General features: G+C 38.6%; 1 protein-coding gene and 1 long non-coding RNA gene across 24 annotated transcripts in view; both read left to right on the forward strand.

Annotated features, from left to right (window-relative positions):
* Positions 1–1033: 1033 nt before the first annotated feature.
* LOC127834079 (IWS1-like protein) overlaps positions 1034–27079 on the forward strand; it is an 86998-nt gene continuing 60952 nt past the window's right edge. For all 22 annotated transcript variants that reach the window (XR_008027789.1, XR_008027788.1, XR_008027790.1 and 19 more), the window contains exons 1-4: positions 1034–1149; positions 9475–9530; positions 13672–13708; positions 15398–15544. Coding sequence is in view for 9 of the 22 variants with exons in the window: in XM_052359668.1 (XP_052215628.1) it covers positions 1140–1149; positions 9475–9530; positions 13672–13708; positions 15398–15544 (250 nt within the window). In the remaining 13 variants the exon portion in view is untranslated. The remainder of the gene's footprint in view (positions 1150–9474; positions 9531–13671; positions 13709–15397; positions 15545–27079) is intronic.
* On the forward strand, positions 16328–24802 carry LOC127834089 (uncharacterized). Of its 2 annotated transcripts, none has more exons than XR_008027802.1 (3): positions 16328–16642; positions 17103–17280; positions 24523–24802. It is a non-coding gene; the product is annotated as an uncharacterized LOC127834089 (long non-coding RNA). The 2 variants fall into 2 exon arrangements; XR_008027801.1 differs by lacking the exon at positions 24523–24802 and adding an exon at positions 24366–24516.

Raw genomic sequence — 27079 nt, forward strand, 5'->3', positions numbered from 1 at the left:
TATTTGTCATATTTCAATAAGAACTTTCCGATGTGTACATAGAAATAAGCACACAATATTTCCGAATTCATAAGAAACACTATTAACAAGAAATATCTTTTTAAAAAAGAAAAGATATTCGGCGTATATCCTGAATTTGAAATGATGCTAGAAAATTTATGTTTAAGTTATTAAATTAAAAACAAAGGTTTAAGTATTGGTGTGTTCTTTTTTTAACTAAATAGTAGCATATCCACGGCACACGGAGTGTATATTTATATTTAATCTAGAGTCCGTGACGGCACGAAATGATTGTTATCAAGTGCACGTATATTAAACTACATAATATTGTTCGAAGATACAAATTTTACTACGTGAGATCACATCATATGTGTCCTTTCTTCCCGCACATTCAAATAAGACTGTTAGATACGCGTCATGCAAAAATTGGTCTTATGGCATATGCGGCCAGCGTAGTTCAAGCTCAGTCTGCGCACTTGCGCAGTCTGGTCATGTGCTACGATTTTCTGTATAAAAAGCACGCAAGATTTTATGGTATCTCTTGAGTATCTTCATCAGTATGCATGTCCTGACAAAACTGTGCAGTTGCGCATAAGGCCCATTTTTGCATGACACGGGTCTTCAAAATTCTCAGTGCGTATTGTAAATGGAACATCAAACCAAAATAATTTTGGATTGAAAATTGAAGTCACACTGTGTTATTGCATATCCAAAAAGGTAAGATTAAACATATAAAGCTGGGTTAAATAGCTACGACGAAATAATGAGTTTATAATAATTTATAAATGCTGTGTAACCTGATACAAGCCATTATTTTGTTATTTCTTATCTTAGTATTCACTAGGTTTGGACGATTGCTATAGTTTCAAACTTCAGGTGAATCCAACAATATATAAATTCTAAATAATTAAAGACCATATGAACTTTTCCCCCAAAGAAAAACCCTGGGTTCATTTAAATAAAGATGGTAAGACATACACAGACCAACAAAAATTTTCGTTATTTGTTTCCATTCAGTTTAGTGACAAGTAACCTTGGCCGATAGCTGCAATTCTATTCGTAAATGCATATTTTTGGCAGTGTTTATCCGAATTGAACATTTCCAATCTTTAATTATTTGCAAATAATTTGAATTGAATATGGAAGAAGGTATGTCTGTACGGATTCAATCCAAACACTTTATTGCCTCTCTTTCATTTAGTTTGCAAAAATGTTGAACTAAAGCTTAACATGTTTTGTTTTTAAACATGCTGTGTTAGCTAAGGGTAGTGGGTGGGGAAGGTATCGGGTCCGTTAGCACTTGGTATAATCATATGGTAGGTTCTTGTTGAGTCATGGGTTCTTTTTGAGTCGTTGTTATAGATATCGCGTGAAATCACGCGATTAAACGTTCCTTACATGATGCAGTTGTTACAGAAACAAGTTTTGAGTCACCATCGTTTTTCTGATAAAAATTGGGACAAAAACAGGTTATCCCAGTGTGACCCAAATTCGACGATGTAACGGTTACATGAAGCAATATTTAGCAAATAATGAAAGAAATAATGAAATGTTTAAAAGCACAAAATAATAATTTTAAACTTGGCTGTATTACTTTGAAATGATTACAAGACAATAATCATCCATTTATTCAATTCAAATAGAACATCGTCGAATTTAGGTTTCATCGAATTTGGGTTGCGGTAGGATAATATTGTAATTTATCAGAACTCTATACATACTCTATACATTCATATCAAATATTTCCTCTTTTATGTATCGTTCATATATTGTTCCCAAGTAACACAAAATCCTTCCTTTATGAGTGTTTTCCATACTACATTGTCTGTTGACTTTTTTCACAAGAAAATAACCTCCCCTGCAATGTCAGTCTTAAGGCTATTGATATCGTATGATTCCCTTTTTCATGCATAGCCCACTTTTGTTTACATTTAGAACGCTTCTCTCATGATGATGTCACATACTTGCGCTCAAATATTTTGTTAGTGGTTGCATATGCATGCATTGTGTGACAGGCCTCGTTGTTTTAAAGGAATAGGACGGGAGCTATAGATTAAAAGGAGAAAACACAAACATATTGTTTGAAAGTCTGTGCTTGATTTATTTGGATGGACAAACTGGCTCGAAATATTGCTTGGTTATCGGCCAACTGTGAATAAACAGCTGGACAGTTTTCTTTGAAGTAAATTTTTTTTGAAAGGTTGTCCAACTGCCCATAAGAGGACCAAGGGATGCTTTGGATTAAAGCTATTTTTTACATTTTTGTGGCCCGCGAAGACAGGTCTATGATAAATTGTATGACCTTGTTAAGATTCCAATATCAGAGGGTGTTTTTTTTTTATGGCTCTTTGTCAATTTTTCTCTCATTAAACATGATTTTATGTATTCATTTGAATATATAGGGCTCCTGGGCCCATATACTATCCAGGGTACGTTACTTCCACCTGTAAAACATAACTGATTGCTTTATTGTGTACAAGACTGCTTGTTATTGCGAGTTAACACTACATGTACAATTTATTATAGCAACCCCAGCTAATTTTTCATCAACATCTGTTTTTAAAGGCAATTGCATATTTGAAAAGAGCTCTTTAAGAGCTTTTCAGAACAGTTTTTCTTTTTAAAATATCTTAAAAAATAAAAAAGTTATGGGAATTTGAATATTGCTAAAATGCGCACAAATTCTGAATTTTCTCCCTATATAAAGTGAACAAGGAAGCGCGACATTCGCGGCACCGGAAATTCAAGTTCATACATTTTTACATAGTAAAATTGCCATAACTTTTTTATTTTTAGAGATATCTTCATGAAATTTGGAACATTTGTAGATCAATGTATACTCTGTTCATTAAAGTATTATAAACACTTTTAGTTATTAATACACACATGGTAATGATCAACACATTTAGGAAGCATATACATAATTTTATTAGAGACATAATTTTATTAGAGACATTATCTTTTTTTCGAAAGGCATCAGGCTAAAATATCTACAATTAACACATTTATTCACTCAAAAGCAATATTGGAATTACTTAAAATGGAAACCGGTTTTTAAAAGCAAATTTAACTAATTTAGTCTTAACTCTCTAATCAAATTTTCACAGGTGTTTGGGGGGGGGGCGGAATGTCTTTTCATCGTTTTGGGACGGGGACATGCACACATTCTATAACTTTCTAATCCTTGAAATAAATCTATGAATATTTCTTATATATGTTATATATGTTGTCTTTTGTTGGTGCCTCTTTCACATTCCATAACCATTCAAAATTCAAACAGTCGGGCACAAATCCAGCAGAAATTAGGAATTGTTTCTGAACCGTCTGAATGTCTTCTCGTAGAGGCCATTTGTACTGGCCAAGTTTTCTGGTGGTAGTCATGAATTTAACCACAAAGTTTTCTTTATCTTTAACTTCAAAATCCATACCAGGATACCAAGCATCCTGGTATGCAATTTCAACATATGCATTACAATTTAAAATTCTGCATTTAGATTCATCAAGTCTTTCACATTTTTTCACCGGGCACTTTTTTTTAAATTGACAAGTTTTTTTTTCTGGTCACATGTTCTTGAAACTTTGGTTTTGACATATTTTTCTGTTGATGCTTTGAATGAAGGGTTAAGATGACACAGTAAATTGAACAACACAGTTGAAATTTCCCCATTTTTTCTATAAAAGTATTTATTTCAAGAATGAGTCCATTCTTCTGCCTGTTTATAGGCTACAAGGTTTCTGCCTTCTTCTAAAGAGAGGTTGTTATACCATTTTCATGACAGAATGGTCCTGGGTTGTCTGCCATTGACTTCCTAGATCTACTGAAAAAAAGGAAAGAAAAGTCAGACCTACATCATCAGTACATGTATAAATCATGTTAATATGCAACTTTTACAGTGCAAAAACATTCTAATGTATCTTTACTATTTTCCAGGTAAAACTTAACACGTGCTAAAAGATATAACGATTTAATAACAATAATCACAAGCTAATTTCACTGAGTGTTCGTTCAAAACAGTCGGACAGGCTCTCGGCGTCTCCTCTATACGCATGCGCAACGCGCTTCCGATGGGTCAGACGCAACTCTCCAGGTCAGCCACAACACTCCCCCCGTCTTTATTGTTGGAACCGCTCCCCGGACCAGGTACCACCGCCCGAAACAATATTCTGCCATTTATCTGGTTGTGGTTTGTTGTGCCAATCCTGGATTGCCAAACTGGCGTATATTGGGGACCATCGATTTCCGAGGTAGATCTACAGGGCAACCTGCCCTGTGGAGATCGCATCAGACAGGTTGACTGCGTTTCTCGTGGTGACTTTCAGGATGTGCTGCGTTGTCACCCCCTGAAGTTCCGCCAACATCGCAGTCACATCCCCATCTTCCGTTGGCGCCGGAAATCGATGATAGGGCCTAGTGAAGTAAGGAGCGTGAATTCACTCCTGTTGTAACAAAAGTGGGTGTTGGGAAAAACTTCCAGCCAACACCCGACACGACTGAGTGAACGGCTCGCCCCCCGGATCCCACGGATATGAATCAGGCTGACTAGCCGATTCCATTCGATTGAAAACATGAGCTAACTGGCCGCTTGGATCGGCCAACTGTCTATCGTAAACTGCTGGCGCATGGACCTTTTCAAATTTAACCCCCACGCTGTCACACCCAGGGACACGACAGGTGTGGTTTCTTGTACACTTATCCACCTGGCGCTGGCTCTCCAAGCTCTTCTGGATCTGGGACAAACTGTCCCTTCTTGTGGTCGTGCGACTCCGTAAAGGACTTGTATCCTCGGACTGGTCGCCCTCGACCCCGTCTCTTCTGGTGGTCGTGCGACTCCGAACAGGACTTGTATCCTCGGACTGATCGCCCTCGACCCCTACCAAAGGTAGACATCCAACCGCCCAGGACTCGGTATGACCTTCTGCCTTCTTGTCCGAGAAGTGACACTCTTGGACCCCAACAGTAGCTTCTACCTTGTCACCGCTGGAAGAACTGACATCCATCGGGCAAACTGCCGTCGATGACTTTTTATGACCCTTTCTCGGAATTGGCGTTCCTGACAGGATATCCGGATCCGGACCTATGTCCACTGTTCGTTTGAACATGATGACTTTTGCTACCACCGGTTTATCTCTGAATGTTGTATTCAAAGGTATACTTTCGCCATTGATTAAAAGGCAGTCCGAGTGCAGATCAATCAATGCCTTGAAGTGCCGCAGCAGGTCATGTCCCAGCAACATCTCATCACTGATTGGCGCTACACATACCCCTTCCCTGGAAGACTGCTTTCCAAGCTGTACGTGTAAAGGCTGTGTCACAAATCCTTTGAGAACCGAATTCTTATCAGCAAGCTGCATGTTGATTTCCCTGACCTTGCCTGGTTTCCGCTCTAACTGGTCATAGACTGCTGAAGACAGTATAGATATATCCGCTCCAGAGTCTACCCGAGCCCTAACCTGACGGTCTCCCACCAACATATTCACATAAGACGACCCTGCCGTCACGACCTTGACTGCTATCGTCTCCCCTCCACTTGCTGATCCGGATTTGTCTCCTTTTTCAGCCGCCAATCCAGATGAAGTCTCCTGCTGCACTTCAACCGGCGCTAACAAATGGCCTCGTTCTACATCGGGCTGCGGTGCCTGGCCTACGCCACCGGCCCCTTGGAGTTTAAAGGCTTCTGTGGACTCCTTTCAACCACTTGACCTCCAGACTTTTGTTTAAGGGATTCCTGATACTCCCTACAGTCTCTTTTCATATGGCCCCTGCCATTACAATGAAAACATCTAAAGGTCTTCTGTGGGAACTTCCTGTCCTTGTTACTTGTTGAACTGTTTGATGCTAAACTAGCTTCAAACTTACAAGTTAACTGCTCAATCGCCTTTTCCAGTTTTTCTAATCTCACATCACACGGGGACTGAACCGCATTGACCGCTATTCCTTGATCATATTGCTTAGCCTTCTTGCCATCCACCACTTGAGTGACATACTGATGGTGTCGTACCAGATCAACAGCATGCTGAATAGATCGTGGTCGTTCAAAACAGGCGTGTTTCCCTGCTTCACTGTCAATACAACCTTGACAGAACTTTGAAACTGCCTCCCTTTGACCAAACTGATCTGGAAGGTCCCTAAAAGCAGGTATTGCCAGAGTTAACACTCTATCCGCCCAATCTTCTAACGATTCCTCCGGTTGCTGTGTAGCCTGCTGGAACTTAGCTCTACTTGTCTCAGGTAGTTCCTTTGAACCAAAGCGCCTTTCCATCTTTCGCATAATGTCACGGAAAGAAAAACTTTCTCCCATATGCGTCTCGATAGTGAAGTAATCGAGAGCCTTCCCCTCGAGGCACCAGTTCAGGTAATCACGGCATTCATGATCAGACCATTTGTAGACTTTCCGATAGCTGTTGAATTTTTGCTTGAATGACAGCCAACTGGTTCGTCCATCATATCGTAGGTTCTTTGGCTGCCTCCTTGGATCACCGTGGACTCTAGAGTGATATTCATTCTCTGATAAACTATCAGATTCTGAACTGGAACTGTAATATAACCTTGATTGTGATGACCTTGCCCTGTGACGACCTTGTACATGACGATGCCGCCTCCTTGAAACACCGTGTCTTGACCCTGATCTTGAACTGGAGTCGCTGGAGTGATTCCTGTGCTTTGGCTTTTGTGATGGCCTACCACCAGATGGAGCATGACTGTAGCGGGAATGTTTACGAACTGACCGTCTGTTGTCGTCTTCATTTCCCGAGCCACTGTCGTCGTCTTCCTCTGATACCCTATCCTGTGACCGACGACGCCTAAAATGATCATAAGTCTTGGAGTGATTTCCCCTTTGCCTCTTTTCCACCCGCACCGCTGATTCATTGTCCGAGTCACTGCTCTCATTTCTTCTGAATTGTTTCTTCAACGGCTGTTCAACCCCCTGGCTATAAATTGAGGGCTTACAGGGCCTTTCATCGTGTCTTGACTGCTTTTTCTTATCGTTTTTAAATGGGCTGCTGCTCTTCATCTTCATATCTACCGCTACTGATTCCGCTTTTAATATCAGAAGCTATTTGTTTTTCAGATACATCATCAAGGCAATTCCGGGCCTTGCATAAAACTTCTGTGTATTTATTGCATCTTACAGTTCGGATCACTGCAGAAGTTTAATACCTAAATAGTCCAAACGATGTATTTAAACCAAATTATGTTGAATAATATTGTTAACCAATGTTCACTTAATTAACTGCAACAAAAGCCCACCATACCAACCAAACTGGTCATAAGTATACGAACAGCCAGGTTCAACTCCCTCCGTCTTTACAACTGCAGCATAGTATCTGTTTGCAAACTGCCAAAAAAAAAAAACACCCTGTGTGCCCCCGAAAACTGCAAATGCGAGAAGTCCCTGTGCGCAAACTGCGACGTACCCCTGTGCGCCTCCGCAAACTGCGAAAACGGCTAGTACATGTTCACCTGTGTGCTCATAAACTCGTGACGTCACAGCAACAATTTTCTTTTCAAGAGAAAAACTTCTGAAACAAATTAATACTGCCAAACTGGCTCAAATTTGTTTAAAAATACTCTGTGCTGGTCGATCTGCACCGACGAACGTACTCTAGACGATCTCAGTTGTGAAATACGATGTTTCAATTGCACGTGGTTGCCAAACTGGCAAATGCAAAAAGTTCTTAATTACCCGGAATCCCGCTGTTCTTTAAGTATTTGCCTCGTCGCCAATAATGTATCTTTACTATTTTCCAGGTAAAACTTAACACGTGCTAAAAGATATAACGATTTAATAACAATAATCACAAGCTAATTTCACTGAGTGTTCGTTCAAAACAGTCGGACAGGCTCTCGGCGTCTCCTCTATACGCATGCGCAACGCGCTTCCGATGGGTCAGACGCAACTCTCCAGGTCAGCCACAACAATTCTCACAGGCCAGTGGGGATATGCACATTTGGAGAATTTCTACAACGTCGGGGCAAATTTATCGATTTAATCATGTCAACGATTGTTTAGATACTTAAGAAAACTTATTTTCATACATATAATTTACGGATAAAAACACCTTTGAGGGCATTTCATAACAATAACACGGGGTTGGTTTTCCTACGATTCGATCGCACGAGCAAGTGCCCGTCCTTACATCGAAATTACATATTTGCACGGAAAATAAATAATTAATCGAGTCAAAATCAAGGTTTCTAGAACTCACCTTTGTATTTAGAATAAAGTTGAACCACATGAAGATGTTTTTTATTGGTAACATGCTCAAAATCGTCGATAGAAAAACGTGTTTACGATGTGTAATCAGTTAATCAAAATGGCGGTCAAAGGTGAAAAGCGAGGTCGCCGCGTGACCGGAGTAAATTTGAATAAATTACTACGTTCGGCTTAAAATGCGGGAGGGTTCCCATTGTTTCCGACAAAAGATTTTTATATCAAATTAAACTTCAGAACATTCCCTACAATATGATATATGATGCATAGTTCGGAAATCAGTACTTTTTGTAAAAAATCGGCGACACTTTAGGGGACTATATCTTCGGTTCGGATGAACTTAAAAATTTGCATCAAAGTCATGAATGGAGGTCGTGAACTTTTCTAAATGGATTCGTCCATCTCATTAATATTCATAAAGTTTAAGTCACCCGCGAATAGGAACAAAGAGTACATGTGCCACGCGCCGAGTGCATCAAAGTTGATAATCACGCGCAACAGCGAAAAACCATAATATTTATTGTTTATTAACAGATAAAACTGGGTTATAGTGGGTAAAATACAAAAGTAAAACATGCATTTTGTAGAGAATTTTATTAGCTTTAAAATGAGACCAATTATACAAATATTCATCTACAAATGTAATTTTAATCCCCAAAATGCCACAGGCGGTGTAGACTTTTCACAGTTTTCCAGATAAAATGTGGGATTATCGGAGATTAGCTGGGGTTGCTATTTATTATGAATTCTGATCCTTTGAACATAAATACTCCTTAAAATTATCGGATTTTGAGTTTTACTCATGATCAATTAAAAATTTCATGAGTGAAATACCCCTCGGCTGAACAAATTGTCTGGATCTCTCCTTAAGAAGGGCTAGTTGCAGAAAGAAACACTGATGGGTCAATTTCAAGCGTCCGCTAACTCTGATTTCAATATTGAAGTTTCTTAGCAAGGGACCGCTAAATGGCCTGTGAAAAGCACTGGTGGTGATAATAGGAAATTGGTTGTTTTTGGCAATATACCCATTTCAATACTTTATTGGGCCAATTTCTCAATATTTTCACAAACTGTTTAAATTGTGAAGAGCAGCCTGGGCCATGTGATATTGATTCATTCAAGTAAACATTCACTGAGCCAGGAAGTAAATCATTCCAATTTACAGATAATACACACACATGTTCGGATTATATTTGACCCTGACATTTGTGCACAACTGCAAATAAATTATTAATTTAAATATTTATTTATTTTTACTCAGAAGGAGGAACAACTCCAGTGCAGGATGAACAAGAATACGACTATGAAATGCAGCAGGTAAGCTTATCCTTTATAATATGCATATCTTACTTACCTATATATTTGGCAACAAGCAAATGCTATTACAGTGATTTTAAGGGTTTCCTGAGCCCCCAGCTACAACTGTATATTTCCCCTAGGCGTAACAAAAAAATTGTTTGTTTCCGGCGGCCTGACCCTTCCTAATTTTTTGCTGCCGGTCCTAATCTTTTTTAGCCCAAAATTCGAAAAAAATCGGACCGCCTATTTTTCGGCGACGCTCAATAAACTTGTCTACATTATCCGTATATCATTTTTATTGTTATTGAAGCGCACGTGGTAGCTGGCCAATCAGCAATAAGTTTGCTCACACATAATATTTGGTCATTCATGTGCAGACACTGTACACTTGGAATACACAGTCAGTTGATCTTTTCGTCTGCCAACAATAAAGCGGCTGATGGCAAACGTCGTATTAAAAGATAAACGATCAAAAGAAGCGTACCAATAAATAAATTATTTCTAAGCTGATTACTTAACACCTTTGTGATAATTAAAAAATTAGTTCTATTTCGACGATGTTACACCTTTTTGCCGATTATCGTTCGAAATTGAAAGGTGATAATTAAGTTGTTTTTTACCCACAAAAAATGCTATTGTAAAGCAATATGTCAACCAAATTGTATATTTGCTAGGTTTTGCAATGTCTGCAGTCAAACGATATGCACAATTTATTTAATGTGGCAAACTCGTACAATTTTTCGGACTGTCGTTTTCGGATACATTATTTTTCGTCGATTATAATTTATTTTCGAAGTTCTTTATAGAAGAAATAGAATGACGAATGCACATGCGGTGATACGGACGGTGTGGTTTATAATATTTTAAATTGTAATCACCTGAAAAAACAATTGGAAAGACTATAAAAAAAGAACAATTAGTAAGGGCTCTGGATGGGGTGGGGGATCTGCCCTTTCAGGGCTTAACACTAACTTTTTTTTCAACTAGCCCATTCGGGCTAGTAAATGCAGAACCTACTAGCCCTGACCAATCTTTCATGTGCCCTGACCCAAGTATTATCAAAACCTTTATATTTATCATTCAACTTGTATTTTCTTGTGCGTGGAGATGCGCAATTATAATTCAATCATTCTTATTAGCTTGCCTTACTAATGCTAATGAATTCAATATTCATCTACTTAAGACATCTATTTGTAATCTTCACGCCATTTCGGGAGAAATTTCCTTGTTGTTTTTTTCCTCATACTTTCTCTTACTTTCCTCCTTCCCTTTTCTTTTCTTATCCGAGGAACCCCAATCCCCACTCGTAAAGTCAAACTTAAACAATGACATGAAACGTTAAAACATTTTTTACATAGATTGCTGCGGTTGCCATCTGACAACAAATGGTAAGTGAATCTTAAGTGTCGCAAAATAACGTGTTACGGTAGTCGTAACAATTGTACAGGGTTAACTCTGTACTATAAGCCGGGATCGACCATTGATATTAGTTTTGCTAATTGAATTGCGTAACAAAGATTGTCAAAATACTTCTAATCGATCAAAAAATTAAAACTAATAATTTTATAGTAACTTTGTGTTAATGTCGTGTTTTATACCTTCATTGATCCTGGACAATCCTGGGCCATCCCGGCTTTTAGTTTAAAACGTATTTTTATCGAGAAAACATGTCACTTCGAGGAAACCAATCAACAAACAAATCTAGCGGAATTCCGTTTAAAAATAGGTACGGACGTGTTTTACCAGGAAAACCGCCGGGGATTTTCTGAATTGTTGGCCTCTTTTTGATTGCAATCAGGGGGTTCCAAATCTATTTCGAGTTACGATCCGTTTGTTGTCTCTGACTTCACTCTGGGATTTAATTGTCAATTGATCATAGTGTATTAAGATTTTTGCATCATTAAAAAGCTTATTTAAAACGCAGTTTATTGATATAGAAAACATAATCCTGCCCAAAATACACACAACCGGTCAGGCATGTTCCTGGGACATTGGCTAGCCCGGACCTAGGTACAGGCAGTGAATGTCGTTCGGACGTGCCTTAGTGTTAAGACCTGCCTTTATTCCTGTTGGATTCCTGCGGCTGCGGTTCCAAGACCCCCGGCCTTATTTTAAGGATTTCAAATTTGGAACAATCGACACCCCTATTAAATGTACATTTATAAAATAACTTATGTTTGTACTTTGACAAGTACCATACTAATTATTTCTATATTGAAAAATGTATGTTACATTATGATATGTGATATGCCCTTTTTGTCATTAAAAGAAATATAAACAAGTTGATAGTAAATGTATATATAATTATTTCAAAACCAGTTTTCGCGCATCGAAAAACAAAAACCTGGTTGGCTCAAAGAAATTTTGGGACAGCGCTAGCCCTAGTAGATAGACCCCACAACACCAGTACATATATAATCTGAAAATGTGGTCCTTTGGAAGCATAAACTGCATCCAAGAAATATAATAGCACACCCAGTTTAATTGGGTCTGTTCATGGTGATAATGTTACATGCAACACCACTCGCGTCCCCCTAGCATGGCTTTTGGGCTATTTAATATATTATAAATTATAAATAATATAGTATATACTCCATGATCCCAAAGGAACAGAAAGTATAACAACACTGAATCCCTATAGACACTGAGGGTCAAGCTTACTGCCACTTTAGTTATGCCTTTTATTGGTCATATAATGAACTATTAAAGCCGTTGCCAGAAGTCAACATTAAACTCGGAAATAAGGAAAGCAACAAATGCAAAATTAATGAACAGCAAGTTTTTATTTCATTAAAGCATTTGAATAAAGCCATATAGCATTACATACATCATCAAATTTATTGTACATACAGTTTTTGTACACAAAAAATGAGAAGAAGATGCACCATGTACGACATTGTCTAAAAAAAATTATTTTTAAAAATAGAATTATTTGCCTACCTACCTACCCTAATTTTTTAGGCCATGTCAGTGGAAACAAACATATTTTTTTGTTAGGCCCTATTGTAACCTTAACATTCACGTTATATGGTATATTTTGAAATAAATGTGTAGGCTTACCTAGCAACACATTTAATTAATGTTTTATAACAAAGTAGAATGAAAGCATGTAATTTTCTTATTAGGGTTATCTAAAGGAAATCTTTCTTGTCATAAACTTTCAATCTGAAGGGCCCTAGAAGCTTTTTCCTTAAAGGGGCCTTTTCACAGATTTTGGCATTTATTAACTTATTCATTAAATGCTTTATATCGATAAATGTAAACATTGGATCGTAAAAGCTCCAGTAAAAAATCAAGAATAAAATTAAAAAAAGGAAAAGAACATTGCCCGGATCAGGTTTCGAACCAGTGACCCCTGGAGTCCTGCCAGAGTCCTGAAGTAAAAACGCTTTAACCTACTGAGCTATTCCGCCGTGTACATATACTGAACGTATTTTATACCTTATATAAGCAATCTTCGTAGTTTCACAAAATTTAACGACAAAAACAGAACTCTCCAAATTATTCAATCGTTTCGCGTTGCAACGCTTTATAATTTTTTAGGTTTTAAAATCGTCAAAAGATGCATATAATGGCTATATTAGACCATGGTAAATGTTCAGTATTACTGTTTCCTTACAAATATCATAACTAAAACGAAAATTTGCGAATCTGAAACAACTTTTTTCAATTTTGTCATTTTACCAAAGCGTGAAAAGATCCCTTTAAGGTGAAAAAACACTGTATTTTAACTTACATGGTTAGGTACTGCAAGAGTTTCTGTGTTCGCTAAAGAGGCTATTAAACATTTCATGGCTTTACAGCAAACAGGGTAGCTCTTGGCCAGACTGCACAAAGGGGTGGCGCAGCCTATATTTAATGTTTATTTTGTGAAATGTAAGATTCCGTCTATGAATTTATGGAACAACCCCTCTACTAATATTTTCCAATAATTATAAATCAACAAAATTTCAATGACAAAAAAATTGTCATAACTTCTCTTCCGGTGGGGATATTTTAACAACTCAAACTGTTTTGGAAAGCTTTTTGAAATATCTATCTAACTAAATTAAAACTAATGTATGGCAAATATTTAACAGGGGTTGCTACCTCTAGTATGTATACATGTATTCCTTAGAAAATCTATGTTCAGTGATGAATGTATTTCATTGTATTCTAGGACGATGTTGCTAAGAGTGAGGAGGAGATGGATGCAGGTACAGATATATACACTGACTATCAGGCTTTTAAATTGCTGGTTTGAATACTGTCAATTGTGAGCTTTTTTCATTCGTACTTTTTTGTTTGTTCTCTCTGACTCGAGAAGTTTTCATATGATTTTTATCAATTTTTTTGAAAATGTTTATTAGCATACAGGGTTTTTCTGGTGTATGGGTGCGATAAACAGGTCCATTCCCAAAGGGCGAGGTTAAAAGAAATTCCCAATTAAAAAAAAAAATCCCAATTTCTGCTTGGGCCCCTCCCCCCCAAAAAAACTTTCTTGTTACAAATTAGTGTCTCATGTTAATTATATCTCAATTGTATTTCATATCATCTGACAAAGTATACAACTATAATTTATATGACTTTGTTCTTCTTATTATCCCCCGCCAGAGGCAGAGGGATATTGTTTTGGCGTTGGCCGGCCGGCACTTTTGTGTCCGGAGCAATATCTTGGTAGATTTTAAAATGACTGGACATAAATGTGAAGGATCAAAAGACAATGTGTCAGTTGACCAGTCACAGAGGGCAAGGCTAGACTTGGCCATAAAATACCTTAAAAATTCCTGTCGCTGCCACAATCGGGTCGAACATTGATACATTTTAAAATTAATTTCAAGAAATATTTACTGTCATAAGTCATGAGTAGCACCTGTCTCCCATCCTCAAAGGTCAAAGTCACATTAAGACTTCAAGGTTAAATTTACCACACAAAAGTTAAAAAAAAAAAATATTGTATCAGCCATAACATTGCAATGTTTTGTTAGATTTTTATATAACTCGAAAGAAATGTCGACCATCCTGAGACAACATACTGCATGTATTCTTTCTGCAAAATTCAAGGTCACAGTTCAAAAGTCAAATTTGATCATAAAACTGTTTAAACATTTTGTCTAGGCCAGATTTTGGCCATATTTTAAACTGGATTTTAAAATAACTTTGCACAAATATACAAATGTAAACTGTAGACTATCATAAGATGATGTGTTGCATTTTAACCGGTGTCCTTACCTCAGAGGTCAATGTCACATGTATAGGTAAAAGGACGAAATTTGCAAAAAATTGCTGGTTATTGCATAAGTGGTGTTATGAGACAAAAGTTGTTTATCTTTTATGTGTTAGGTATCTAATTTGTGTGTTTAATTTTAAAACAAATGGACATACATGTAACCAATGGACAGCATTAACCATTCTTGTTGTTGCAATAACGTTGATTAGAACATAAGCTTATAAAGCCTTTTGTCCATGTATTATCTGTAAGGATATGTTCATTCTTTTCTCCTTCTTTTCCATTTACACATCATAACAACCTTCAAGGAAAAAAGCTTGGGTTATTGTTAATCAGAATTCTTCTTGTCAATATCCAGGTCTAAGTTTTATGCCTTATTAGAGCCATTGACACAATTCTATGAATCTCATTTTGGGAAAACTGGGCTTAATGCATGTGCGTAAAGAATTTGTTCCAGATAAGTCAAGGATGACCCTTTCCACTCTTAATGGTAATTGTCATTCATAGGAAGACTTTTCTTATCTTAGCGAATATCCAGTTTAGGCGGGAAGTGTCATCCCTATTAGCCTGTGTAATTAGCCTGTGTGGATTGCTAAGGCTTACCTGAGATGGCACTTTACGCACATACATTAAGTCCAGTTTCCCAGAAGGAGACTCAATTCTATACATTAAACAGGCTCACAAGAGGATGAAAGTAGGATGTCTGCCCATAGCGGTCCAGAGTCACCCATGGGTTCACCCCCACACACCCCAGGGCCGGGGTCTCCAGGGGACAGCCCTCCCATGTCACCCATAGAGTCACAAGGGCCTGCATCACCCACTGGTATGTATTTGAGTTTCATGCAGGAACAATTATGATTAATTTATGTGTGTAAAGTGTCGCCTCTGATTAGTCTGTGCAGTCTGCATAGGCTTATCAGGGACAACACTTTTCACTTTTTGTAGAGTCACAAGAGCTCACATCACCCACTGGTATGCAAATATGATAATATGATTACAACTGGGACAGGGGACTCATTCACTTAGTTGTTTTAGTTTAACGTAGTTTCTATTGATTTATCAATAGGTTTTAAACATCAGGAGTCAAATGACCCCACGATAAAAATGTTTTGGGGTCAAATAAAATGTCAAGGTGTCAAACATATGGTGTAAATAGTGATTATGTTTCTGCATATTTGTTAAATACTTTGTATATGTTGTTTTGTAGAAACTTAAAATCAACTCTATGCAAACAATACAAACTCTATGATACATGTATAAGAATATTTGAAAGTAACTAAGCACTTTGGCCTTTTTTGCATTAAATTGATGCATAGTAGATAATTTGAACGAGTCAAAAGTCTCTCCCTCCATGTATGCAAACTTGTCATTGAAAGTATATGAACTTCTCCATTTTTTAATTTGAACGTTCAACATTAAAACTTGAATGAACTGCCATTTTATGTACATGTAGGTGTGTATTGTATTTATTGTTATGCTGCAATGCTAAGTTATGCCACTTTTCTTGAAGTATGTATTTTTTAGCTCACCTGTCACGAAGTGACATGGTGAGCTTATGTGACCGTGTGATGTCCGGCGTCCGTATGTGCATGCGTGCGTGCGTGTGTGTGTGCGTGCGTCCGTCAACAATTTGTTTGTGTAGACAGTAGAGGTCACAGTTTTCATCCGATCTTTATGAAATTTGGTCAGAATGTTTATCTTAATGAAATCTGGGTTGGGATTGTATTTGGGTCATCTGGGGTCAAAAACTAGGTCACTAGGTCTAAAACTAGGTCACATAATAGGTCAAATAATAGAAAAACCTTGTGTAGACAATAGAGGTCGCAGTTTTCATCCAATCTTTATGAAATTTGGTCAGAATGTTTATCTTGATGAAATCTGGGTTGGGATTGTATTTGGGTCATCTGGGGTCAAAAACTAGGTCACTAGGTCAAAAACTAGGTCAAATAATAGAAAACCTTGTGTAGACAGTAGAGGTCACAGTTTTCATCCAATCTTTATGATATTTGGTCAGAATGTTTATCTTGATGAAATCTAGGTTGGGATTGTATTTGGGTCATCTGGGGTCAAAAACTAGGTCACTAGGTCAAATAGTAGAAAAACCTTGTGTAGACAGTAGAGGTCACAGTTTTCATCCAATCTTTATGAAATTTGGTCAGAATGTTTATCTTGATGAAATCTGGGTTGAGATTGTATTTGGGTCATCTGGGGTCAAAAACTAGGTCACTAGGTCAAAAACTAGGTCAAATAATAGAAAAACCTTGTGTAGACATTAGAGGTCGCAGTTTTCATCCAATCTTTATGAAATTTGGTCAGAATGTTTATCTTGATGAAATCTGGGTTGGGAGACTTTATTTGGGTCATCTGTGGTCAAAAACTAGGTCACTAGGTCAAATAATTGAAAAACCGTCAACAATTTGTTTGTGTAGACAGTAGAGGTCACAGTTTTCATCCAATCTTTATGAAATTTGGTCAGAATGTTTATCTTGATGAAATCTGGGTTGGGATTGTATTTGGGTCATCTGGGGTCAAAAACTAGGTCACTAGGTCAAAAACTAGGTCAAATAATAGAAAACCTTGTGTAGACAGTAGAGGTCACAGTTTTCATCCAATCTTTATGATATTTGGTCAGAATGTTTATCTTGATGAAATCTAGGCTGGGATTGTTTTAATGTCATAAATACTGACCTGTTATCGTATGCTTATACTTTCCAAGGGGAAATAACTCATCCGGAATTTTAACTGGGAATCCGCCACCTCAATACCGTAATACAGGCCAGGTTAAACATAGTGCAATGCAACCTAGCCAAAAATCGGTAACCAACCCTCAATATTCTTTCCGGATCAACCAGGTGTATACGTGTCTTTTACGGCTCTGAATTAAAATATTGTTTTTCACTTGGTTGATTGGGGTTTTGAATAGATAAATTGTGTTATTTATCTTTTTATTTCTCATTCGGATTAATTTGTGTGGATTTAATGGATTTTGTTTCATTTGTAAAAGGTAAGCCATGCTTGTTTTTATCGAACAATGGTTTATTTCTACCATGCTGGGTGTTTTCAGGCGCGAACGACCACGTGCAAAACGTGCTCTTCTAATACATTGCTAGAACGTGCAAAGCATGTTCTTCTAATGTGTAACGAGATCGTGCAAAGCGTGTTCTTCTATTGACAGATTGTTTATCATTTGCCATTGTGTGCAATAATGATTTTAACGTTCCGTATGACAATCTAATTGATCGTCGTTTTATTTTTCATCTGTTTTGAATTAAACTTTTGTTTAATTTATGATCTACGGCAGTATTATTATAATTTTCATTATGGTCAAATAATGATTTTATGTGCCGTATGATAATCTGGTCTGTGACCAGTTTATGGTTGAATATGCTTTGCTCTTGTTTTTCATATATTCGACTACATGATGGTCGAAGAAACAAGAGTGGATAAATACCCGGTGACTTCGCAGATCATGGATGATAGTTGCAGTATCAGTCACCGGGTATCGGGCACGATCGCGACCGTACTATGCTAAGTCTCTTAGACAGTCGGTCAACATCAGACCATATGGCGACACCCGTCAGCCGGTCTTTGCCCGATGGCATTGGTCAAGGACATCGACCAATGCCGGACCATTTGGCATCCGCCATACGGTCATTATCCGGTGACAACACTGGTCATGATATGACCGGTACGTCACCGGGAACGTTGATCACGGACCATTGATCGACGTCTGACCGGCCGGTCCGGTCACCGGTCATGTCACCGGTCCGGTCCGGTCATTGATCACCGGTCCGGTCACCGGTCCGGTCCGGTCACCGGTCCGGTCCGGTCATGTCACCGGTCCGGTCACCGGTCCGGTCATTGATCACCGGTCCGGTCCGGTCACCGGTCCGGTCACCGGTCCGGTCACCGGTCATGTCACCGGTCCGGTCACCGGTCATGTCACCGGTCCGGTCCGGTCACCGGTCATGTCACCGGTCCGGTCCGGTCATTGATCACCGGTCCGGTCCGGTCACCGGTCATGTCACCGGTCCGGTCACCGGTCATGTCACCGGTCCGGTCCGGTCACCGGTCATGTCACCGGTCCGGTCATGTCACCGGTCCGGTCATGTCAACGGTCCGGTCCGGTCATTGATCACCGCTCCGGTCACCGGTCAACAGTCATCAGTTAGGCCTGCCACCGATAACACCAGTCACCGGTCAAGAAGAAGAACTCTGTCTTCTTCATTGAATTATTCTCCTATTCTTCGTTGAATACATCGTCTTCATCAAGGATTGGACATCAGACACGCTCTTCTTCGTCGAGCAGTTCTCATCGTCGCGGCTCTCGTAAGCGATCACGTCGTCACTAACGGAGACGTTATTCTAGAAGATCTCGGTCTCATCGCAGCCGATCCACATCTCGGCCGATCCAGATCTCGACATCGCAGAAAACGAGGACGTCGTCAACCTTCACGTAGACATCAGCGGACTGCATTGAGCACCACTGGATAGTTATCGAACATACCTCTCCTTCATTGAGCAGTTCTCGGCGTTGATACGCTCGTAAGCGATCATGTCAATGCTCACGGAGACAATATTGTAGAAGACAATATTTCCAGCGTAGCCGAACAATATTTCGGCATCGAAGTTATATGGATGTCGCCACTTCTCACGTAGGCGTTAATGAACCTACTGGTCATATCGACGTTCTCCATTTTATTCCTTTAGGAATATCATGTCTCCATTCCACGTGTGATGGTTCTTCTTATGGCATCCACACATGTTGCAGTCACCGAGCCCTAGTTGTATACGAACACTAGTTCGTTTAACATTCAGGCTTCGGGATAAGCTGTTCTTTTCTCCACTACGACTACAAGGACACTTATGCCTATTAATACTGATAATCTACCGTTGTTTTCCGGTTAACATTATCAGATGACTTCGTGGATGGTCATTCTTCTGCACCAGATATTTCCATTCTGACGCAGTTATATTATACCGGTCCCGATCACCGGACATCGGTCACCATTCATCGGTCATATCACCGATCACTGATCACCGGTCAGAATAAGTGATGTCTCATCGCCATCGGATTGGATTTTTTTGGCATGATCTTCTTTTCCGAGCAGTGCTTGACATTGATAACAGACCATATGGATTCCACCATTTTTCGGTCTTTAACTGGTAACGTCACCGGTCATATTATGACTGGTCCGTTCACCGGGCTACAGTTACCGGTCATCGGTCACCAATTACCGGTATTCCGCTGTGTTTTCATCGGTCAATTTTTAGTATCACGGGTATCGTCTACATTACATAGTTGTATACCCCTGGCTATGATTGTATTGAATACTATATTTTATGGATTCAACAATCTACATGACTTTTTGTGTTTTTCAATACTGATGTTCTACTGGCGACGGTTATCAAATTATGCTATATCTGTTATTTGTACTTCTATCTTAACCGGCTACATGCAGACTACTGGTCTTGCAGATAGATCGGCTGAAGTGGGCTCGGAGACTAGCATTGAGGTCGAACATTACTAGTTGACCTCTATTAATTTATGTTCGAGACCCGAAGGATGAATTGTTTTAACCGCCTTTACCTGTCGGCTACAGACTTTGCAGTCAGTGTCACGGAACAGTTGGGACACATTAATGACGCTAGCAGGATTAGCAAGACGACATTTGTATCGACTTCTGCTTTTCTATTGCTCCTACGGCAGTGCATATTTTCAAGCTACTGGAATCAACAAGAGTTCTGATACATAGGATTGCCTATCAGATTGACCGCATAGCGGCTACAGTCTTGTAGATGGCTTAGGACCTATTGAACTCAGATCTTAGATCCTAGGATCTGGAGGGACCTCATCTTAAAGTTATTCTTCTATAACACTTCTGGCCATAACAGGCCGTCTTCCTATAACTGGTCGTATTCCTTTCGGAATTCGTCCCGGTTAGAAGTCTTGAAGTAAATGGATTAATCAAGTCAGAATTTAAGACTTCCATGCATTCTACCGGCAAGCGTGGACCCGCTTAAGGTTACCCCTAGGGTTTTCACCTTTTTCTGCCATCACACCTCCGATTCCGGAGGTACCACTATCAATCATATTTCCGTACTTCGCAAATCGATGACTTCGCGATCTGTATTATCCAGGATTTTAAAGGCGCCTGTTATTGGTTCAAGAAGAGGCTATATTCTGTAGATAGGTCATAAACTTATAAAGTGTTAAACACTGTCCTATTCTACCAATTTTCAAGTGTGTTTGGAGTGGGAAAGTTCGGCTTGCCGTGGTTTCTTTGCCCACCCATCCTTGACAAATGGTTCCGGTCACCGGTCGGTATTTACCGGTCCGGTCACCGGTCCTTCTGCTGAGACGTCTTTTCTTACGTCCGTTTCAGCTTTATTTTTAAGATAATTATATTAATCTCGGGATTATTTAATGACACAGATTTCCATCTTTTTGTCATTATTTACCACTATTCGGTGGTGTCTAGACTAGAAGATTATCTTGGCAAGAATATAGTTTATTCTACCACAACCTTCCTTACATCTTATACAGATGTGAGCAGATAAGGTTATGGACGATCACATAGAACAACGTATCTTGATTTTCTCAATAATGTGGTATCCTAACGAATATCACCTGCACATCTACATCTTGAAAAGCGAAAATTCTTTTTAGCTGTTTTTCATTTACAACACATTTTCACGATTCCTTTGTGATGGTTTCAACTATCACACATCGGTCGTGGTTTACTTACAGACACGGAGGTGATCATATTATCACTCCTTGTAACTGGAAATCAGGAACTTATTCGTTCTTTGCAAGAACAACAAATTTTCTCTATCGTCTTTCTCATACCAGTTCGTCTCAACGCCCTGTTGGACGTTTTTGTCCTGCAGTTCTTTCTTTCGAATTATTTTTCCGTTGGGTTCAATAATGTAATTGCGCATGCGCGGCAGTGAAGTTGCAGACGAGTTGCATGGTGTACATAGTATATCAAAGAATGTTGTTTATCATCAAACGCTAGTTATTAGCGTTATGCGATCGTATATCGCAGTGTATACCGGTATGCTGAACAACGTCAACAATGCAGTTCACAGAAATCGATCCAGCAGTGTGTGCGATTGTTATACATTCGTCCATTGACATAAACTGGAATATCTTGCCTTCTTGGTGAGTTTTTGCAATAACTGAGTTTTTGCCATAATTTCATGAAATTTACTTAATGAACCATGGGATTATGGTTCTACGACCTTTTAAGTCTCCTGTACAATTATTTTCAGGAAACTTCTTCACAGGTCAAATATCATATCTCACTGAGACATATTTTTACTGATCCAAACGTGTGCCACTTCATGTCTGGCCATTAATAACTTTTAGTTATCTCTACAGAAGAACGTTTTTCTGTTAGAGTTTCAATCCTTGTTACTTGTGCAAGGATAATTCCATCAGAACTGTATAAAGGTTCTATGGAAATTCATTTTTTTTTACTGGGTAATTGAGAGCATAGTTATTACCTTAATCACTCTGCTAGATACATAGAGGTTTTTCTCATCTTTTTCTTGATGATAAGAAATTTGTTCTTTTCTTCATCAAAGGATAGAGATTATGCTTTCGTATACCTTGTTTTGTGTAAGTCATAGCAACTCTGTGCTGTCTTACCTATTTTGGAACTGATCCAAACTATGGAACTTCAACACTATGTTTTTCGTTCCTTTACCTTCTTAAGCGGTTTTGACTTGTGTAACATGTTGGGATGCTTAATGAGCTCCCTATGAACCTTTTTCATCAGGCTTATTAACAGTTCCAATATAATTTTAAGACGGTTTTCCTTCTTATTATGGCTTTTACCATACGGAGAAGTGAAATTCATGCTTTTTCTGTTGAATACGACCAATTCCAGTTGGATCTATTGTCGTTTTCACTTTGTTGTGTCAGCCAGGATTCCTTGCTTAATATCAAGTCCTCTATATGGCTTCTACCTTCAAGTTTCCAAGTTTTCTTAAACTGGTAGTCATGAAGATGAGGATAAACTTCTTTGGGCAATCAGGGCTTTGAAGTTCTATCTCAGCAGTGTTAGTCAGAAGTCCATTCGAGGTTCTCAAAGACACTCTTCATTTCCCCAAAAAAGGGGGGGGAGATGTGTCTGCGGCTTCTATTTCTCGGGGTTAGACCTCGACTAAGGAAAGTTAATCTTATCCTATCTAAGGATTCATTCCTTTTTAGGATCTGACCGCATGAATTAAGAGCTCTGTCTGTTTTGTGGGCATATATTAATCACACCCCACTTTTTGACGTGCTCTAAGCTGTTTACTGGAGGAATCCGACCACCTTGTCATCTTTTTATCTTCGTTTTCTGAAGTGCCAACAATACAATTTGTATACGTTTGGGCTTGTTGTGGTTTCACTAACGGTAGTGTCTTCTTTACGACATAGACATATTACTCTGTCCGAGAAGTCATAATTAATACCGTTTTAACGAAGATTACTTGATATCATTAGCTGATAACCCTGTTTATGGGTTCTACTGTGTTGGGAAAATATATACGAACCTTCCCACCGCAGCTGCAAAATCAGCATACGATAACAGGTCAGTATTTATGACATTAAAACAAATTTTTAAAATAAAATTCATTTTAATTATTAAATACTTACCTGTTATCGGTAAGTCCCACCTCCCACCCCGCTATTCGATTAATATTTAACCAGGTTTTCCGAAGGAAAAAAACTGGTTATTAGATTGGCGAATGCGGGCGGGCTGGCTGGCTGGCGGGCTGGCTGGCTGGCTGGCGGGCTGGCGGAATAAGCTTGTCCGGGCCATAACTATGTCGTTCATTGTCAGATTTTAAAATCATTTGGCACATTTGTTCACCATCATTGGACGGTGTTTCGCGCGAAATAATTACGTCGATATCTCCAAGGTCAAGGTCACACTTTGAGTTCAAAGGTCAAAAATGGCCATAAATGAGCTTGTCCGAGCCATAACTATGTCGTTCATCGTCAGATTTTAAAATCATTTGGCACATTTGTTCACCATCATTGGACGGTGTGTCGCGCGAAATAATTACGTCGATATCTCCAAGGTCAAGGTCACACTTTGAGTTCAAAGGTCAAAAATGGCCATAAATGAGCTTGTCCTGGCCATAACTATGTCATTCATTGTGAGATTTTAAAATCATTTGGCACATTTGTTCACCATCATGGGACGGTGTGTCCCACGAAAGAATCACGTCAATATCTCCAATGTCAAGGTCGCCACGACTAAAAATAGATTTAAAAAAAAAAAAAAACTTACAAAGGGGGTTAATTTTTTTTGGTCATTCAAAAGTTCAGTTTGAGTTTTCTCCCTTTATCAGATTTTTTTTTCACAATGAAAACCTGGTTTTGTGACAATTTTGTCCCTTGTTTTGTATATATATTGAAAGAATATTGAGGGTTGGTTACTGATTTTTGGCTAGGTTGCATTGCACTATGTTTAACCTGGCCTGTATTACGGTATTGAGGTGGCGGATTCCCAGTTAAAATTCCGGATGAGTTATTTCCCCTTGGAAAGTATAAGCATACGATAACAGGTAAGTATTTAATAATTAAAATGAATTTTATTTTAAAAATTTGTATTTGGGTCATCTGGGGTCAAAAACTAGGTCACTAGGTCAAATAGTAGAAAAACCTTGTGTAGACAGTAGAGGTCACAGTTTTCATCCAATCTTTATGAAATTTGGTCAGAATGTTTATCTTGATGAAATCTGGGTTGAGATTGTATTTGGGTCATCTGGGGTCAAAAACTAGGTCACTAGGTCAAAAGCTAGGTCAAATAATAGAAAAACCTTGTGTAGACATTAGAGGTCGCAGTTTTCATCCAATCTTTATGAAATTTGGTCAGAATGTTTATCTTGATGAAATCTGGGTTGGGAGACTTTATTTGGGTCATCTGAGGTCAAAAACTAGGTCACTAGGTCAAATAATTGAAAAAACGTCAACAATTTGTTTGTGTAGACAGTAGAGGTCACAGTTTTCATCCAATCTTTATGAAAATTTGGTCAGAATAGTTATCTTGATGAAATCTGGGTTGGGATTGTATTTGGGTCATCTGGGGTCAAAAACTAGGTCACTAGGTCAAAAACTAGGTCAAATAATAGAAAAACCTTGTGTAGACATTAGAGGTCGCAGTTTTCATCCAATCTTTATGAAATTTGGTCAGAATGTTTATCTTGATGAAATCTGGGTTGGGACAGTATTTGGGTCATCTGGGGTCAAAAACTAGGTCACTAGGTCAAATAATAGAAAAACCTTGTGTAGACAATAGAGGTCACAGTTTTCATCAAATTTTTATAAATTTTGATCAGAATGTTTATCTTAATGAAATCTGGGTTGGGATAGTATTTGGGTCAACTTGGGTCAAAAACTAGGTCACTAGGTCAAATAATAGAAAAACCTTGTGTAGACAATAGAGGTCACAGTTTTCATCTAATGTTTATGAAATTTGGTCACAAAGTTTATCTTGATGAAATCTGGGTTGGGATTGTATTTGGTTAGTCATGTGAGCGATTCAGGGCCATCATGGCCCTCTTGTTAATACAGTACACTCCACGCGTTTTCCCCAATTTCCCTCACTACTCCGGGGGAATTGACCTGGAGGGAGATTAAGAAAATCTCGCGATACGCGGCGTTTGCATGATTTTGGACGCGGCGGTTAACGATCGGCAAAACTGATAAGCTGACGTGGTGGCCCTCGGCGTTGGCAACGCGGGGGAAACTCCACTTTTTACGAGATAACGATTTAATTTTGTTTGACTTCCTGATTTTCAAATAAAATTACATTTATTACAAGTACATACATGTACATGTAGTATAATATTTACAATTAAAAAAACCCAACCAAGATAGATCGATCCCGACGTGGTTGTAGAATTAGTTGTTGTTGTATAAAAAACTCGTTGATTTACGACAAACAAAACGTCGTCTTTTAACTAATACTTACCAATTTATATAAACACAGTTTGCAACATTGTTTTTATTTTGATAATTTAATCCAAAACTTTCATGTTAGCAGGTGATTTTCTATACTGAACATGTAAACAAATGACCAAGGACCCTAAAAATCTCGCAAATCTGTGCAAATGTCCTCACCCCCACACTATACACCCCTCTTCACTCCACCCCTCCCTCCTTTGTGATTGAAAATGAGAGTCCCTTCACCTTTAAAAAGAAAATAGATGAGCGGTCTGCACCCGCAAGGCGGTGCTCTTGTGTTATATGTGTTATGATTTAAATATTAATTTGTCAAATGTCTTATATTCATTCATATTGTAGACGAACCTGTCCTGTTACTTAAAATTTTGTATACGTATTAATTTTCTATACAATTATCTTTTTTATACATGTACTACAGTATTTAAACAATTTATTGTAGCAATGTTTTTATTTTTTGGCATTCCCAGTAGCACACTGCTAACGCGGCGTTGCGCAGCGGTCACTGATAAGAACGGAAAGTGTCTGCATTTACTGACTAGGCTAAAGTAATACACGCCGCGGGAATAAGTGAACGCAGCGTAACGCCGAGCGTTTTATCGAGTTCACCTCGCTCTCTCAACGCTGCGTGAACACTCGCTAGCAGAAAAAAACCCGCGGAGGGAGCGCGTTTTTTGGGGAAAACGCGTGGAGTGTACTGTACATGTACAGTGTTATGAGTACCTGTAAATTCTTGTACTGTGGCCAGCTGTGGTTGAAGCTGCTGGGTTTCATTATAATGTATACGAGTCTCACTCTTTGACAACCAGACTCAGGATTCGACATAAACTTTTTTTACAGACCATCGGACCAGCTCCTCTTAAAATGTACTAGCCCGAATCTGATGTCTACTAGACCATAAATAACATAGCAAATAAACACAATTGTGTCGTGTAACTGTTTAATCAGGTTTTATCAATAAATAATTAGTGAACACACAAAAATAATAAAACTATTTAACAACATAAATTGTTTGTTATAATTTCACTGTTTATCACCAGTCAAACAAATGATGTCTGTACAGCAGGTGACATTTATTCAACGTCATCAAATTCTGGCCACCTTGACCGCTGTGCTCCATGCTACCACAGCTCCAAGGCCCTTTTTCCATCATAATCTGTGTCAGTTTTACCGTCGGATTCTTCTTTATTTACTTATTTGTCGGACGAAAATCCAATCTTGAACAAAGCCATTCTTTAAATAACATTCTCTCGTCTGCTACGCCAAAATGTTTACATTGATGATACTATTTTCTATAGAAGTCGTAAAAACATGATGTAAAGTTCTAAGACACTGCAGAAAATCGTTAATATTCATGACAACTTGACCAATGGAAACAAGCAATTTCTGCAGGAA

This window comes from Dreissena polymorpha, chromosome 6 (assembly GCF_020536995.1).
Source record: "Dreissena polymorpha isolate Duluth1 chromosome 6, UMN_Dpol_1.0, whole genome shotgun sequence".
Taxonomy (NCBI): domain Eukaryota; kingdom Metazoa; phylum Mollusca; class Bivalvia; order Myida; family Dreissenidae; genus Dreissena; species Dreissena polymorpha.